Genomic DNA, 16,818 nt, shown 5'->3' on the forward strand with positions numbered 1-16,818 from the left:
CACGGGTGCAGCGGGTGAGCGCACACCTGGCGCAGGCCCCAGTGCCCGGGAGAGAGGCTCCGAGCAGGCGGCTTTGTGTTTTGTGAAAACCAAATCCACAACTGAGCTCTCCAGCCAAGCAGGGCCTGCTGGGAAGGCTGGCGGACCTCCCTCCCTGTCCCCTACTGGGGTCCACCCTTCCTCCTCAGCCCCCCCCTCCAGGAACCCTGGGCAGGTCCAGCTGCCACCCAGGCTGGCATGGGGGGTTAAAGGGCACGGGTCTGGGGCTAGCTCTGGCAGTGCCTGGGTTTGCCCTCCTACCCTGACCCCCTTCCTGCCTGGAATAAATTGGAATACAAATCAGAGGGAAACGCTTTCCTCTGTTTGAACAAATTGCTATGGATTCCTCCCTGTCTCAGGTCAGGGCTCGCGATGGGGGATATTTTCACTTGCGGACTGCTAATAGACTCAGGAGAAGCTGCTGGATCGATCGAGGCCAGGAAAATTAGCCAGGAGCTCCAGGCCAGCTTCGGCCCGCCCCTGCCCCCCACTTCAGGTCTCCTGGGAAGGGTGGTGAGGTCATACCCAGGCTGGACATAAGACCCTGACTGATGACCCAGGATGCTGGATGCCCGTGCCCACCCCCTGCCTTGCAACCAAGGCAAAGGCCATCTGGAGGGCAGTGAGATAAAAGCGGACCCAGAGAAGCCCCCAAAGAGGTCTGCAGGCCCCCCTACCACACATATACATAGTTCACTGCACATACATACATGTTCTTTTGTGCAACATCGTCACACATATACACACCTACAGCACACACATGCCATTGTATATTACATGCACAAAAAATACAAATAATGTGCACTTGCATGAGGCAGAAAGAACCGGAGGAATATATTACAGCTTCTGTTGACATACCCAGTGAGAGAAGTTTATCTCATACCAGTGGCCCCCATACACAGATACTCATACGCGCTGATCTCCAACAGAAGACAGGGAGGGGACAATGGGGGGATGAAGCCCACCCTCACCCCAGCCAGACTTTGCAGCCCCTGCTCCCTGAAGTCCCCAGAAAGGAGGGAGTGAATCAGACAAGGGTGTCAGTGCTTTGAGCATATCAGGGCATCCCTCAATAGCAAGCTCTTCCTAGTATCACTTGAGGCCACTTTGCCAGCAGGCACAGTAAAGGAGGTGCATGGCTTGATCAAAAAGAAAGTACTCATGTCCCCTGCCTACTGCCCTTGCCCACATCACATATACACACCCCTCAGGAAATGAGAATCTAGATCTGGCTTGGGAGATGGATGTGGAAGAGAAGAGAGTATTCACTTGCAGATACAGCAGGGCCACCAGCTTGGTGAGACCCTTCACCTCTGACCATTGGTTTCTGCCTCTAAAAACTGAGCAGGTAGGCTGGGTGCAGTGACTCATGCCTGTAATCCCAGCACTTTGGGAGTCCGAGGCGGGTGGATCACCTGAGGTCAGGAGTCCGAGACGAGCCTGGCCAACATGGTGAAACCCTGTCTCTACTAGAAATACAGAATTAGCTGGGTATGGCGGCGGGTGCCTGTAATCCCGGTTACTCAGGAGGTTGAGGAGGGAGAATCCCTTGAACCCAAGAGGCGGAGATTGCAGTGAGCCAAGATCACGCCATTGCACTTCAGCCTGGGCGAGAGAGAGACTCCGCCTCAAAAAACAAACAAACAAACACAACAACAACAAAAACTGAGCAGGTGGAAACAGGCAACCTCTAAGCCCATTACGTCTGACCTTCCATGATTCCAGGCTGAGCACCCTCTCTGCTGTGTGGCCTGAGAACTTCTCTTGCTTTCTCTGGGCTTCAGATTTCTCTCCTGACAAATGATTAGATTTTCCCTAAGATTCACCCCGGCTCTGTCACTCTATGAGTCTGTGATTCTAGATAATCTCTTTCCTGCTCTCTGCTGTATCCTCAGCACCTAGAACAGAGTCTGGCACATAGCGGGGTTCAATAAATATTGAATTAATTAAACTCAGGTCCCAGTTATTAGAGAAGAGATAAATATACAACACGGTGGAAGTGCTGCTCTGAGCCAGACTCATGAGGCTCAGGTATATTCAGGGGTGCAGGCCACTCTGGTCATAGCCCATGGCTTGGCTCCTGGGCAGGGAAGTAGACAGAATGCAGTCGACCTTACTACTCTCTGACCCCTAACAATTGTTTCACCCAGAATCCTGTCTACAGGGAGAAGGAGTGGTCTTCTAGGCTAGACTGTCCCCACCTCTATGTTGGTTTTAAATTCAGCGGGATGGAGAACATGGTGCCTCTCATGGCAATGCCCAAAGGACCCTGTAGATTCTGGGCGTGTCCTTAGTGATGCTCAACCCCGTCCTCCACAGGTATAAGGCATCCTTCAGGGAGAGCCTGAATTATATCAGGAGAGTCTTGGAGAAATCGACACACTTGGATTCTGACCACAAAATCCAAGGAAGCAAATGAGCAGTGCACAGGTCTGGTGGCTGCAGGGGAAGAGTTTTCAGCCTGGAATGGAAGCTTGTACATGCAGCCCAGAACATGAGATCTAAAAACAAAGAGCTCCACACAGCAGGCTGGCTCTGAAAAAGCAAGACCATGGCTAAGGCAAGATGTAATACAGACTGTTGCTGCCCCACCTGCACCCCCTTTCCTAAACACTTCAGTGCACCACCAGCCAACTCCCAATTGCCAATGCCTGCGGGCACCTCTCTGCCTGAGGGCCATCTCTGGCCACTAGAGCTTGTGCTGCCTGTGTGTGCAGTGGTTTAGGAGTACCGGGAATTAACACCCCCAGAAGCAGCCTCATCCAATGACAGATACAGGGTGGGTGTATACATGCCCCAGTTCCCTCACCCCATGGTGGGATAACTCTGAAGTGTGTGTTTCACAGTGTACCAGAGTTCCCCCACGGGACACCGATGTAACTGACTTGATAAGGCATCTTTCATTGGCTTCCTTTGCTTCCCTGTCTCGCTTCCCCATTCCTCTCCCAGAGTTTCCTGGAGTTACCTCCTACATAATTACAGCATTCAGCTCCTTATCTCAGAGTCTACTTCTGGGGGAACCCAAACTAACACTATGAGTCCAAGTGTGTTTTGACTGTCCATGGTGTCCACTATGAAATTTCTCACATGGCCACAACACAGAGTCCACATATTGCCTAAGACCCCTCTACACACATATCAAATACCCCATCCTCTTCCTCCACCCATCACTCTCCTGGAAACTTCCTTGCCCGAATCTCATGGCTCAAGATCCAACTCATCTGATCAACCAACCTGTGCCATGGGGAGAAGGCTTAGGGCTGCCGCGTATTCCCAAAGTAACCTTCTGGAAACAGTGGCAGTGCTTCTGCCAGCTAACTTGTTAATAACTCTAAAGTGGAACTTGTAGGCAGTGTGACAAGATGTTGGACCCAGTGGAGACTGGCAGCAACCTCCAGTTCACACTACCAAGTAGGCTCACCTTCCCACCCACAAGGGTGGGGGGTGCCCCGACATTTCCAATAAGGGCCTCTAACATCTAACTAGAGTTCTAGGCCCAGAATGAGCCCCAGATTCTGTAGTCTGGATACAATGAGGTCTGAGAATAAGAAATGAGGTTCACAGGGGAGGGGGAAGGATTATAGAGATGTGGGCACACAATGAGCTTATAAACGCCATGCAGACATGTCCTGGATTCTCCTAAGCCTGAGAGGTGACACAAGAGAATGAGAAAGATCCAGCTGTAGAAAGTCCTTTGACATGGCTTTTAACTTCAGCCTTGGCACCTAATTGCTGTGTGCCCTTGACAAGCCACTTGCCTTCTGTGGTCTCAGTTTCTTCCTGCAATCAATCTGGAAGATCTGTTTTTGGGTCATTGAAGGCCACTGGCTGGCAGCTAAGCTGACTCCTTGCCATACCCTTGTGCCCTTCCTCATGGCCTTCTCTGTGTCTACCCTGTGGTCTTATTCCAGAAAGAAAAGTGAATTCAGGTCTTGCCACGGCACAGAACTTCAGCTTGCCTTGTGGGCTTTATGTATCTTGCCAGAAGGTAACCTGGCCTCCTCAAGGACCTCTGCATTTTACTGGAACACTGGAATCAAACCCAAGTAGATAAGGCCACTGAAATTCAATTCATTTCCCCCATCTCTATCCGCCCAGTATCCCTCTCAGAGATGGGGGAAATGCCTTCATCACGAGTTTCTAAAGAATCACTTGGCAGCCGGGCACAGTGGCTCACACCTGTAATCTGAGCACTTTGGGAGGCCGAGGCAGGCATATTGCTTGAGATCAGGAGTTCGAGGCCAGCCTGGGCAACATGGCAAAATCTCATCTCTACAAAAATACAAAAAGTTAACTGGGTGTAGTTGCACACACCTGTAATCCCAACTACTCAAAAGCTGAGGCACTTGAACCCAGGAGACCGAGATTGCAGTAAGCTGAGATGGTGCCACTGTACTCCAGCCTAGGCAAAAGAGTGAGACTCTGTCTCAAAACATTTATAAAAAAAAGAGAATCACTTGGGGAGAGTCTCAGTGCCAAGGAGTTACTCAAGTTCAACTCAGAGGTCTCGGTTCCTGAATCTTTCTTTCTGATAAATTGTTACAGCAAGTTGAAATAAGGTCAATGGGAAGAACTTCCCAAAATGAAGGACCAGAGACACTGAGCAAACAGCAGTGGGGCTGCTTGGTCTCATGCGGGTGTGGGCCTGCTGAGAGGCAGAAAGATGAGTTAGATCACCTCCGGACCAGAGCCTCTCACACAGCCCAGCCGTTTCTGTTCCCAGAAATCAGGAGGCTGCTTTTTCTGGAACCACAGAGCTCTTCTGCTGTTGGGACTGAAAGGAGACACCTGCTAGTAGAGAGGTACCAACCGGTAGAAATCAACAATCCCATGGACGTGTGAACAGACAGTGTCTGGCTCGCTGGCAGACGGGAAGCTGGTGGGACTCTCACTTGAATGTCTGAGTGACCCAAGCAAGCCACCTCCCTCCTCTGGGTTTCTGTCTTCTCTCAGGTCTTCTGGGCACCTTCAGAGCAGCCAGGACCCCCTGCCCCCCACCCCTACCTGAGCTAGGCTGGCAGAGTGGGGCGAGGTGAGGATAGGCTGGCAGAGTGGGGTGAGTGAGGAGGAGAGCAGTCATTCACATTTATCTAAATCCCCTCTCATTCAAGAAACACCAACTGCCCCTAAAATGGGTGTTTGTGGCAAAGACTGCTCATTACCCACACAATAGCCACTTCCCTTTCTTTCTAACAGAATACAGATATTTTTTCAGATGGGAATGTGCCCATCTAAAAAAACCCTATTTCTCAGCCTCCCTTGAAGCTAAGAATGGCCAGTAAGATGTAAACAGAAGTCACTGTAGGGTGTTTCTGGGAAAGCTCCTTAAAGACAGCAGACTCAGTGGACAGGCCTGCCTTTTAAAGGTTCCCGCTGTCTTCCTTCCTGGACTGTGTCATGATGGCTGAGCTCCATCAGCCTTTTGGTGACCTTGAGGCAAAATGTTAAAAGGCAGGGTTCCCAACCTTTGCAGCCTGGGCAACATAGTGAGATCTCCATCTCCACTTAAAAAAAAAATTAGCCGGGCATGGTGGTGCATGCCTGTAGTCCCAGTTTCTCATGAGGCTGAGGTGGGAGGATTGCCCAAGCCCAGGAGATCGAGGCTGCAGTGAGCTATGATCACACCACTGTACTCCACCCTGCAAGACAGAGTGAGACCCTGTCTCAAATAAAATAAATTTTGCTGGTTTTACATTGAATTGTTACTTTGTTCTCCAGCTCTGAAATTTTCATTCTTTTTTTTTTTTTTGTAATAGAGACAGAGTCTCACTATGTTGCCCAGGCTGGTCTGGAACTCCCGGGTTCAAGTGATCCTCCCATCTCAGCCTCCCAATGTGCTGGGATTACAAGTGTGAGCCCCAGCATCTGGCCTCACTTTATTCTTAACCAAACAGGAAAGAGAATAAACAAAAGGGCCACATTTCAAAAAGGTACCATAATTTACCTATTAAAAATCAAAGAAAACTGTGTTTCTGAAGGAGACTCCTTCATCTCTCTAGGATTGGGACTGGAAGTCCCTTGGTCAGAAGCCAGAAGAGGGGCCAGTCTCCCAGACTCTTGGCCTGGACCTTCCAGTCAGCACCATTAAACTAGAAAGTCTCCCTGCTCACAGGTTAGAAAATAATCAGTGGATTTTTTTTTTCCTAAGACTCCAGGTTCAGATGAACTTGGTTGAAACTAGGCTTGGGCAGTGACCTGGAAAACCAGGAAATGCCCTCAGAAAGTCCAAGGGAAGAAGACATCTGTTTTGGCCTGGCTTTTTCAGACACACCGTCTATACCAGCTGTGCCTAAGAATCATCTAAACAGCTCTTACAACCACAGATGCCTTCATGCCACCTGCAGGGTTTCTGATTCAGGAGGCCCGGGGTGGGGCCGGGCATCTGTTGTTGAAAAAGCTCTCCAGGTGGTTCTGACATGCGCCAGGGCTGAGAACCACTTCTCTACACAGCTTCCAGTCCTCCAGATAATTAACGTATCTCGGCTGAGTTTCTGGGACTGGAAAGGAACCAAGAAGAGCCTGGGGTGGAATCTTCAAAGCCAGCCAAGCAGTGCCCTCGAGCCTGCTCAAGCCACCACCCAGCCACCAAGGTCACCCACCCCTGCAGCTCCAGCCTTTCACAGGCAAAAGGCTGGGTTTGGGGAAGGGGAGCTACTATTCCAGCCTCCCTGGCCTTCCACATTTCTCAAAAGCGCAGCCTATACCTCCTGTTGCAACATGCCACCCACACCCGGCGCTCCCTGCCATCTGCCTGCCACCCCCTCTGCGCTCGTGAAACAGAGTCCTCATAGTTCACCTTCGAGTTTACAAAGTGCTATCACTCCTGGGCTTCTCTGTAATCCCAAGAGGTAAGTGTGCCTGAATCAGCCTTCACATGGGGAAACTGAGGCTCAGAGAGGCGAGGCCACTGGGCAAGGACCCTCAGAGGCAGTAGGCTGCCCACCTGGCCCTCCAACCTGAGTCCAGTCTTCTTACTTGAAGCCCTCATTATGCGTAACGCAATCCCCAGTCTAGCAGCATCGGCACCACCCAGATTCACACAGAATCTCAGCCCAGCCCCAGCCCCGCTGAATGAGAATCTGCATTTCCACAAGATCCCAGGGGAGATTTGTGCACAGGAAAGTTTGAGGATCCCCACTCTGTGCTGCAGCTGCCCCGAGCTCCCCAGTTCCCCGGTGGCCCTTTTTCATTGCACCTCCTCCTCTCACAGACTCTGCCACAGACTTTCCGGTCCACGTCCCCTCTCAGGCCTCCTCCTGCCCCCTAAACGTTGGTGCTCCCCAGGGCTCTGGCCTCAGCCCAATCCCTTCTCTCTACTCTCTAATCCCTGGCAATTTTATTCCACCTCATGGTTTCAACCCACATGCTTCTGCAGACATAAATCCAGATGTGCAAATCTACCTCTCCTGAGTTGATCTCTGTCCTGAGCTCAGTGCTCATGTCCATCCGATTTGTCAATATCCCCCCCAGACGTTCCAGCACCAGAATCCCATGAAGTTCAAAACTCCACTCACATTGTCACTAAAACTATTTACCGAGCCCTTGCGACGTGCCAGGCACTGTGCTCAGAGCTTCTTAGGCACCATCTCATCACAAACACACAGTGAGTACGATGATCTCCATCTGACAAGCGGAGAAGCCACGGCTTAGAAAGCAGATGTAACTTCTTGGGCTTTTGCAGCTGGTGTGGGGCAGAGCTGGGATTCAGACCCAGGTTTCTTACGCAGAAGTCGAGGCTCTTAACTACTTCATTTCCCCAAACCTGTGTGACTTCCAGTGGCTTTTGTTCAACCTGTTATCACTGTGTGCCAAGTCTCCCAGCTCCAAATCTCAGAGCCGTTTGCAGCTCCTATTCCTTGCCTGAACTCTTTCCATACACTTTCAGTGCTTAATGATGGTACAATCTTGTGTCTTGCCTTTTTCAACAGCCTCTAACTGGTTCCCTTCCTCCATCCTCAAACCCCTACCATCTATCCTCTACATGGCAGCCAGAACGGTTCTATTAAAAAAGTGTCAGTTCATGTCTCTTCTCTGCTCAGAACCCTGCCATAGTCCTCTATCTCATGCAGAACAAAATCCAGAGTCTTTTCATAGCTTTCAAGGCTCCAAACAATTGGACCTACTAACTCTCTGGCCCCACCTTCTACTCCCCTCCCCCTGGCTCATGCTGCTCCAGCCACACTGGACTCCTCACTGTTGCTCCAACAGGCCAGGCAGGTTCCTACTCCACGGCCTTTGCAGTGGCTATTCCTCTGCCTGGAACACACCTACTGCACATGCCCACAAAGCTCCCTATGACTCCCCTGGACAACTGCAAAGCCGCCTGACAGTCTGTCCAGCATGGCCTCTTCCCACACATAGCGGCATGGCTACTAGCCCATAATATGGCTTGCATCAACCCAGCTCCCCTGTTTGACATCCTCCTTACAGCTTTGCAATGAGCAGTTCCGGGTTCAAGTCCAGGTCTGCCACTTGGACAAGGGACTGATAAATGACTTTCTCAAGGAGTTGTGATGAGACTGAAGATAAAGCATACTCATGACCGCAGGTTGGACAGTCAATGTTAGCAATGTTTAATATTATTCCTGGCCCAGCGCAGTGGCTCACACCTGTAATCCCAGCACTTTGGGAGGCCAAGGCGGGCAGATCACGAGGTCAGGAGATCGAGACCATCCTGGCTAACACAGTGAAATCCCATCTCTACTAAAAATACAAAAATTAGCTGGGCGTGGTGGAGTGTGCCTGTAGTCCCAGCTACTCAGGAGGCTGAGGCAGGAGAATTGCTTGAATCTGGGAAGCAGAGGTTGCAGTGAGCCGAGATCGTGGCACTGCACTCCAGCCTGGGCGACAGAGCAAGACGCTGTCTCAAAAAAAAAAAAAAAAAAAAAAAAAATTCCTTTACTGTTCCAGCCCTAACAGCCCCAATTCCCTTTCAGCTCATGCTCCAGCACAACTGAACAGCTCACGAACTCCTCACACACTTGGGTTCCTTAGCTTCCAGGCATTTGCCATAATCTGCCCTCCACCAGGAATGCCCCTCTCAATCCTTACTTCTATTTGTCAAGGCCAGTTCAAATGCTCCCTTTTCTACAAGGCCTTGGAAGCAATTACTTCATCCTTCAAATTCTCACAACCTTTTATCTGCCCTTGTTACATGACATTTATCAAAATCTTCCCCCATCTTTCATGTGATTCCCCTTCACCTTCCATCTTATTCATCTCAGTAGCCCTGCCAATGCCCAGAACTGGTTCTTGCTCAAGTTAGAGGCTCAGTAAACATTTAATGAATGATGAGTGAAAGGAACACCACACTGCTTTCCTTCCCTGCAAATCAGACGATCCAGTGGGACTGAGTGTTAGCGCTACTTCTTACCAGCTGTGCAATGTTGAGCAGGTCACTAAAACTCTTGGAACCTCAGTATTCTCATCTGTTCAATGGAGACAATAGTACCCCCTGTGCTGACCTCTCAGAATGTCATGGAAGCAAAGGCTGCAGAGGCATGAAAATGCCTGGTAAGTCATGTGGCACTTACACACTTATAAGGGATTGTTGTTCTAACCAACAATCCTCCCTAAAAGGTTCATTCCCCCTCACACAAAAGGATGCCTGAAAAAACCATGACCAAAGGAATGGTGGGTTATCAAGTGAGGTTTGCTTTCTTTCTTTATACTTTTATGTATTCCTTGATTGTTTTGCAAAGAGCACTATGTTACTCACAGCAGTTACTCATGGTGTTATTCATAGACTTGAGGAAAAATGAGATTTCATTGTTGAAAAACAAAAATATTCATTCCTTTGAGCTAAGCCTTGCTCTTGCCTCCTGTATCAGCATTTAAATGCCAGAGAAGCCCCTTGGTACATAGTACCTTCTAGCAGCAGATGTATGCTTGCAAAGCAGGGTCTTCTGACCAGGGGAGAAGATGCAGAAGAGGGGCCATGTGCCAGGTTTATACAGAGGCGTTTCTGCATGGGCACAAGCACCCCCATTCCCCCTGCCACAGCCTTACCAAAGCAAGAGCCCACTAGGCTAAGCTGAGCCCCAGCATCCAGCTGGGGCCTAGGGAAAACCTGATTCATCTGAGATCACAGCAAGTGTGGCTTTGGCCATGGGCAGGTGCCTAGGGACACGGGGGTGGGTACATGGGAGCTGGAGGGAGGCTTGGAATTCCAGAAAGCCCTAAGGAGCCCTTTTCGGTCCCAGGTTGAGGAATGAGCATAACTCATCCCTTAGATAGGGTGAGGCCGACGGGAGCCCAGGAAAGGCAAGAAGCAATGTGGCGGCCAAGCCCTCCCCCTGCTGGCCACATCTGGAACGGCAGCAGCAGCCGCACAGGGCAGGGCCCCTAGGCACTTACACACACACCGGGGACCTGGGACAGTGTGAGGCTCAGGTGTCCAGAGGTGGGAGGTGAGGCAGGGCTCTTCCAGGAGTGAGAGCCGAAGACTCCATCTCCTAGGTCCTCTGTCTTCACCGGGTAGGTCATCTCCTAGTTCACCTTCCATGAGCCCAGCCATGAGATGAAAGTGAGGGGTGGTGAGGGAGTGGCAGGGACACGGGGACAGTGGCATTTGGGGTGGGGGTGTCTTCCACATTCATGCCTCTGTCTCACTCCTCCCAGGCCCTCCCCCATGCCTCCTGGGCAGCTGGGAGAAGCTGGGGCTGCTACCACTGCCCGGATTTCCACTCCCGCCCCCAGGTATTGATTTCCTGCATCATTCATTTGCTGGGCCTTGGCGGCTGTGATTAGCTCCCTCCATTCTGCCTACAGATTCCACCCCACTTCCCCCCCCCAAGCCTGTCCCTCCATGTTCCAGCAAAGTAGAGCTAATATACCAGGCTCTAAATGAGGCTTTACCACCTTGGCCCCAGCAGCTCACAGCCAGGCCAAGCCAAGTAGCTCTCAGCTATCCCCTGGCCACCCCCTCAAGGATGCTTTCTTGCTAACAAAATCCCCTCTAACCGACCTCCTCCCCTGACCTAGAGTCCCCGCCCAACCATGAAGCGCAGATTTCATCCTGTAATGTAGGACGGGACGTCATGAGAATCTTGACCCTAAGGCGGGGGCTCTCCAGCCTGACACCAAGGGTCTGGGGAGCCCTCAGGCTGGCTAAGGGGCCAAAATCAACTTGGGGTGGGGAGGTAACGCCAGCAAAGCAAACAAAGCAGGTTGGATTTGTGGACACAAGGTGCTCTCCCTCGCTTGTGCAATTTCTGTAAGTGAGAAGAAAGAAATAACAGAAGCACACAGCTTCTTGAGGACATCAAGAGAACCCCAAGCCTCTGTTAGCCCCAGGGAACCAAAGTTTTAAGGCATGGGATAGGAACTCCAGTGAAAAACCTCAAGTACCCACACCCAGATCAACACCCAGGAGACGACACTGGGACACTCACTTCCTGATATTCCTTCTCCGTACTCCCCAGAGGAGGGAAAAAAATGGATTTGGTGATAATTCTGTAAGCTATGTTGCTCTTGTCAAATTATTCAACATCTGTCTTCATGTTCCTACAAAAATTAGCATAGGATAGTAGTTTCTGATGACACCTTTGGTGAAATATTTTGACTTCCACCAGTAAGTTGCAAACAACCTGTCTTAAGGATAATGTCATTTCCCACTTCTGCATATTAAATAATTCAGGGGTTTGTTATGTTTTTGTAAGGGAGAGGAATCCCACCAACCTGTGGTCCAACTGCTATGAGAGGAGGAGAAGCCAGGACAGAAGGCGGGGTGTTCCCGGACGCTATCCGCATGCAAGATATTCCTCTTCCATCACTTGGCTACTGCCTTTGCCCCAGAACTAGGCCACTGGGGCCAGCCCAGCCCCCTGGCTTGCCAGAAAACAGATTACAGGATCCACCCCAGAGGACAACAAACTGGGCCAGGAGATTGGGAGGCGAGGGAGGGAGGGAGAACCAGCTCCAAATGGACCATCTGGTCCAGCACTTGGCTGTTGTAGCATCTGTGCCCTAAAGAAGAACAAAGCCACCTGGCCAAACTGAGAGTGCCGCCTCCCCAACCCTATTGCAGACCATGGATCCTAGGGCAGGTGGTGGACCACAGTGGGAAGCAGGACATAGGGTTCTAGGCACCGACCTCCTACCAGCCTCACAGAGATACACAGTCTAGGCCGAATGCCCTCAGGTTTGCCCTCCACTGCCTGCTCGTCTTCCTCCCCTCTGTTCAGCCCCTCCCTTATCCACACAGGCCTGGGGGCAGAGGGGCAGGGGCAGGGGATCCCTCCTCAGGATACACATTTTTCTCCTATGTCTTGAATTAGACCTGCTGCCTCCCTCCCCAGTGCCAGGGCAACAGTAGGCTTCTAGCCTCTTCTCTCTTCTAGGGCTGCAGGCTGGGACTCTGTGACTCGCCCTAAACAGAGACCCTTAAACAATGCCCCACTGCCCTGCTGGAAACCAAGTCCTAGAGAGGCTTCTCATGGAGAAAGAATTTCCAGCCTGCCCCCAACTATGGCCCTTTCTTCATTCAACAAATACCTGCCGAGCTCCTGCTGTTGTGACGGGGACCATGCTGGGTGCTGGATGCAATGCCGGGCTGGAGTGGCCATCCCTGGTCCCTACGTGCCGCCTTCACTCTCATGCTGTTTATTCTGCTTTGCAGGTACAGAAAGACTGCTGGGGAGGGGGCCAGAAGAACTAGTCCCAGATCTTTGACCTACTTCTTAAGCCAGTCCTGGTCCTACAGAGATCCTCCCTTCTGCTGAATCTGGCCAAAGATTCTAGCATCACAAGGAACTCAGCGACCTCCTGTCATCCTCCTCCTCCTCCTAAATCTTCTCCCGCCTTCATCCACCTCAATAAAGACTTTTAAACCCAGCAATTCCCCTGAGGCCTCAACACTGCCTGAAGCCAAGCTCTCAAAGGAAAAGTGGCATGTCACCCATGCCTTGGTCACCCATGTCGCCCTTGGGCCCAGCACACCCAGCCCATTTTGATTGGCTCTGAGTGAGAGCAACTGGGACCTAGGCACAGAAGGGAGGGGAGAAAACACAGAGAGAAAAGGGTATATATAAGCCTATGGCTGAATCCTGGCCCTAGAGTACTCTGAAATAAGGGTCCACAGAGATCACTGCCCCTGACTCCAAATCCCACTCTCATTGCTGGGTTTACTAGACTAGGAACAGAGGAACCTCCTGAAGATGAGCCCCAAGCAGCCTAGAGAAGGTTAGAGAAGCTGGAGGGGATAGAGGACAGGCATGACCAGGAATGCATCTTGCCAAATGCACGCAATGGCACAGGGAAGGAGGGTAGGGTGGAGGACAGCAGCATGCAGGAAGGGCTCTCCATCACCCTCCCCAGCCCCAGGGCTGTGTTGAGAAGGCAAAGACCTCAGCAGCACCTCTCTTAGGCACCTTGACTTGGGGAGAAAGAAGAAAGAGAAACCCCAGTCTACTGGCATCCTCATCTGCCCTGGAGAGGCCAAGGCCTCCAGGACCTGCCCCGTGGCCTCCTCCCCCAAACCCAGCCTCTCCCAGTCCCTGCTGCATTCTTTCCTGCCTTTGCTGGCCTCTGTGAGGGGCCATGCAGTAAGACACACACAAACTAATTAAGAAGCAGAGTTTGGCCAGATGCCTGGGCTAGTCTTACCAGAGAATTAAGCCCAAGCCAGCTAGCTGGGTAGGGCCAGGAGCATGTCACCTCCCAGACACCCTTCAGGACACCCCTTCCTCTTGCCAGGCACAAGCAGATGGCCAGGCACCCTCCAGGGTGCTTTAGCCTCAGCACCTGAGGCTGGCAGCCAGTAGTCAGTGCCTATACCACCCCACAAAGAACAGGTCAGACTCCCCTGGATCTAAAAGAGGAATCATTAGTCCCTCCACCCAACAGAAAAGGAGAGAGAGAATCCTGCCCGCCCCAGCCACACATCACTAAAAAGGGACCTGGACAAGCCATCCTGCAGTCAAGAGAAAGCAAAGTAACGGCCACTGGGCCCCTGAGAATGACTTTCAGTGCTGTGGGGTTAAGGCACTGCGGGAGGCTGAGCCAGGTGACTGAATGGATGATGCCTGCCCCGGGGGCCTTCCCTGGGAAAACCCACAGGATGGAAGGGGGAAGGGGTAACCAGAGTCTCCCTTGGAAACCAGAGCGAGACGTGCGGACGCAGGAGCAAGGCTGCGTGGCAGGAGGCAGAGTTTGGACACGTATCCCGGTGGGTGCGTGCCGTGTTTGCGTTTTCTGGGGATGGTGGCTGAATGTGTCTGTGTGTGCGCGCAGGAATAAGGAAGGTGGGGCTGAGGTTTGTAGCTAGGAACCGGAGACGGGAAGAACTGGTTCAGGGAAGGTCCGAAAAGGGATGCCGGGGTCGTAGGCGCAGGAGCCAGGGAATGTCGGCATCCTGATCAGGCTGTCAAGCCGTGAGTAGAAGAAGCGAAGCCGCAGCAACAGCGGGGAAGGCGAGCCCGCCGCCCGACCGCGGCGCTGACAGCCGGCTCACCCGCAAGCCGCGCGGCAACTCCGGCTCATGCATCGCTTGGCTTCCACTCCGGAGGCCGAGCCAGGACGAGCTTTCGGTGCAAGTCGCTGCACCAGTCCTGGGCTGGGTCTGTCCGGGTCTCCCGAGCCGACCGGGTGCTCTCAAGGGTTCCTAATCATTCCCGCCTCTAGCAGGGTGTGGGAAAGTGGGTACCTCCCCCTGACATCCCGGCTTCACACCAGACCCTACGACCGGCCCCTGTGTTCCGAAGCCGCTAGCTCGGTCTCCTCGCGCCCTGGAGAGGGCGGGGACGCGGGCATCCACTCCAGAGTCCGAGTCGAGGTCTCCACCAAACCCCGGCAGCGCGCACTTTGCGCCTCTTGCAAAGTTTCCGCGCGGGGCTAAGCCAAGGTGGAGCGGGACGCGGGCTCTTACCGTAGACTCCTTGTCCCCGGCAGTGGAAGGGGATCAGCGCCAGAAGTAGAAGGCAGGTCACCTCCATCTTCACGGCCGGTGCTTCATCCCCGCGAGGCGGCGCAGCCCGAGAGGCGGCGGGGGGCGCATTCGCCGGGGCCCCGCGACGCCCCTATGTCCCCCCCTTTCCCTGAGAGGTGACAGAGAGAGTGGCGACGAAGACCAGGAGATTGAAGAGGCGGAGGTAGCGGAGACCCGGGTTTCTCCTCCGGCGGGGTCGCTGACCGCGTGGGGACGCAGGGGGCGCTGGCCCAGCCCCGGGTGCCTCCGCGCGCCCGGCACAGCAGCCAGCGCCCCGACCCAAGGAGCCCGGCCGCCGAGCCGCCGCTGGTCCCCAGGGCTGTCCGCGCGGGATGCTGGGCGCCGGGGACCTCTCGGCGGCGGCGGCGGCGCTTCGATCCAACAGGCCACGGACGACTGACAAACTTGTCGTTTCCCCGCACTGGGGCCGCCCCTCAGCGGAGCGGAGTCGGGGAGGCCGGAGCTCCGCTCGAGTTAATCCGCTGTTTCCAGTCCTGCGGCCGCTGCCGTGAGCTCAGCGGCCCGACTCAGGGGGCCGGGCTGAACGCACTCGCGGCGGCGAAGGAGCCCCGGGTCCGGCCCTCCTGATCCGGGGAGCAGCGCGGGCTGGGTTCGGCCGAGGGACGAGCGCCGCGCGTCCCCGGGTCCGTGAAGTTAGCCGAGTCGCCGAGAACCCGGGAGAGGAATAGCAGCCCGGCGCCCCGCGGGAATCTGGAGAGCAATTCCAGGGAAGAGGGGCCCCAGAAAACGGGGAAAGGAGGAAAGTTTGAGTCTTTTGAAAAATATTCGCGCTCTCCCCCAGGCCGGGGCTGCGGCGCGGGCGCCGCTAGCCGCCTCCGCTCGCCTCGCTCCTCTCCCGCGGTCTGGCCGCGGCCGTGGCGCTCCCGGGCTCCGAGCTCTCCGGAGAGCGGGGCTGCGCCGCACCCCAAGTTGGTCGTCCCCGCCCCCGCCCGGCGGCCTTGGCCTGCGGGGGCCCAGAGCGGGCGGGGCCGGGCCGGGCTCCTGGGCGCGGCGGCCGCTCGGCTCCGGGTCGCGGGAGCGCTCCGCTCGCTCAGCAACTTGGGCTTTGCTGTGCTGCTTTTTCGCCCCTCCGAGGTTTTCATTCCGCTCTCCTCCCGCCTCCCTCCCTCCCTTCCTCCTCCCTCCTCCTCGCGTCTCCTCGTTCGGTCTCTCGCTCTCCCACCCGTTGTCGCTCGCTCTCCTGTTTGATTCCCCTCCAGTTAAAAAAAGGAGCCAATTAAAGGCAGCCCAGCTCGCCTGGCCCAGCCTCTGTCCAATTCCCTCGCCTCCCCCAGGACCAATTAGAGAAAACAAAACAGGGCTGGGGGAAGCTGACTGCCTGCCTTTCTCTCTCTCTCTCTCTCTCTCTCTCTCTCTCTCTCTCTCTCTCTCCCCCCTCTCTTTCTCTTTTCTCTCTCTCTCTCTCTCTCTCCTCTTCTCTCTCCTCCTCTCTCTCTCCCTCTCTCCTCTCTCTGCCTTCCTCTCCTCTCTTTCCTTTTCTCCTTTCCCTCTCTCTCTTACTCTCTCCGCCCCCTAACATTCCCCCCGCAACCCCGCCCAGCAGGAAAATGTCAGAAAGCAGAAATGGATCCATCTATCCCGAGGACAGTGGCGGAGGGACCTGGGTTTCGGCGCGGGCTCTGCAGCCGCGCGCTCGCACACTCGTTGTTCGCCAGCCTTGCACACCCAGACTAGCTGACCGAGCCGGAAGCACCATTGCCAGCAGCCCGCGGGGCAAGCACGGCCGCTCGCTCCCGGGACCCAAGCTCTCAAGGCACTGCACACTTCGTAAATGTTTTGCACTTTGGGGAGGCGGGACTGAAGCGGGGATCCTGGGGAAAGGCCGGGCGCCT

The 16,818-nt window shown here is 53.9% G+C and overlaps 1 protein-coding gene across 2 annotated transcripts in view; it reads right to left on the reverse strand.

Moving 5' to 3' along the window:
- The window catches only part of MDGA1 (MAM domain containing glycosylphosphatidylinositol anchor 1), a 64,485-nt gene extending 48,340 nt beyond the window's left edge, over window positions 1-16,145 (reverse strand). Inside the window, exon 1 of one of the 2 annotated variants that reach the window (XM_025384405.1) lies at window positions 14,906-16,145. In XM_025384405.1, the coding sequence (XP_025240190.1) occupies window positions 14,906-14,972 (67 nt within the window). In that variant the 5' untranslated portion in view covers window positions 14,973-16,145. The remainder of the gene's footprint in view (window positions 1-14,905) is intronic. The other variant, XM_025384406.1, reaches the window with a different exon arrangement.
- Window positions 16,146-16,818: the final 673 nt, after the last annotated feature.

The sequence above is a fragment of the Theropithecus gelada genome, chromosome 4 (genome assembly GCF_003255815.1).
Source record: "Theropithecus gelada isolate Dixy chromosome 4, Tgel_1.0, whole genome shotgun sequence".
In the NCBI taxonomy this organism is placed as follows: Eukaryota; Metazoa; Chordata; class Mammalia; order Primates; family Cercopithecidae; genus Theropithecus; species Theropithecus gelada.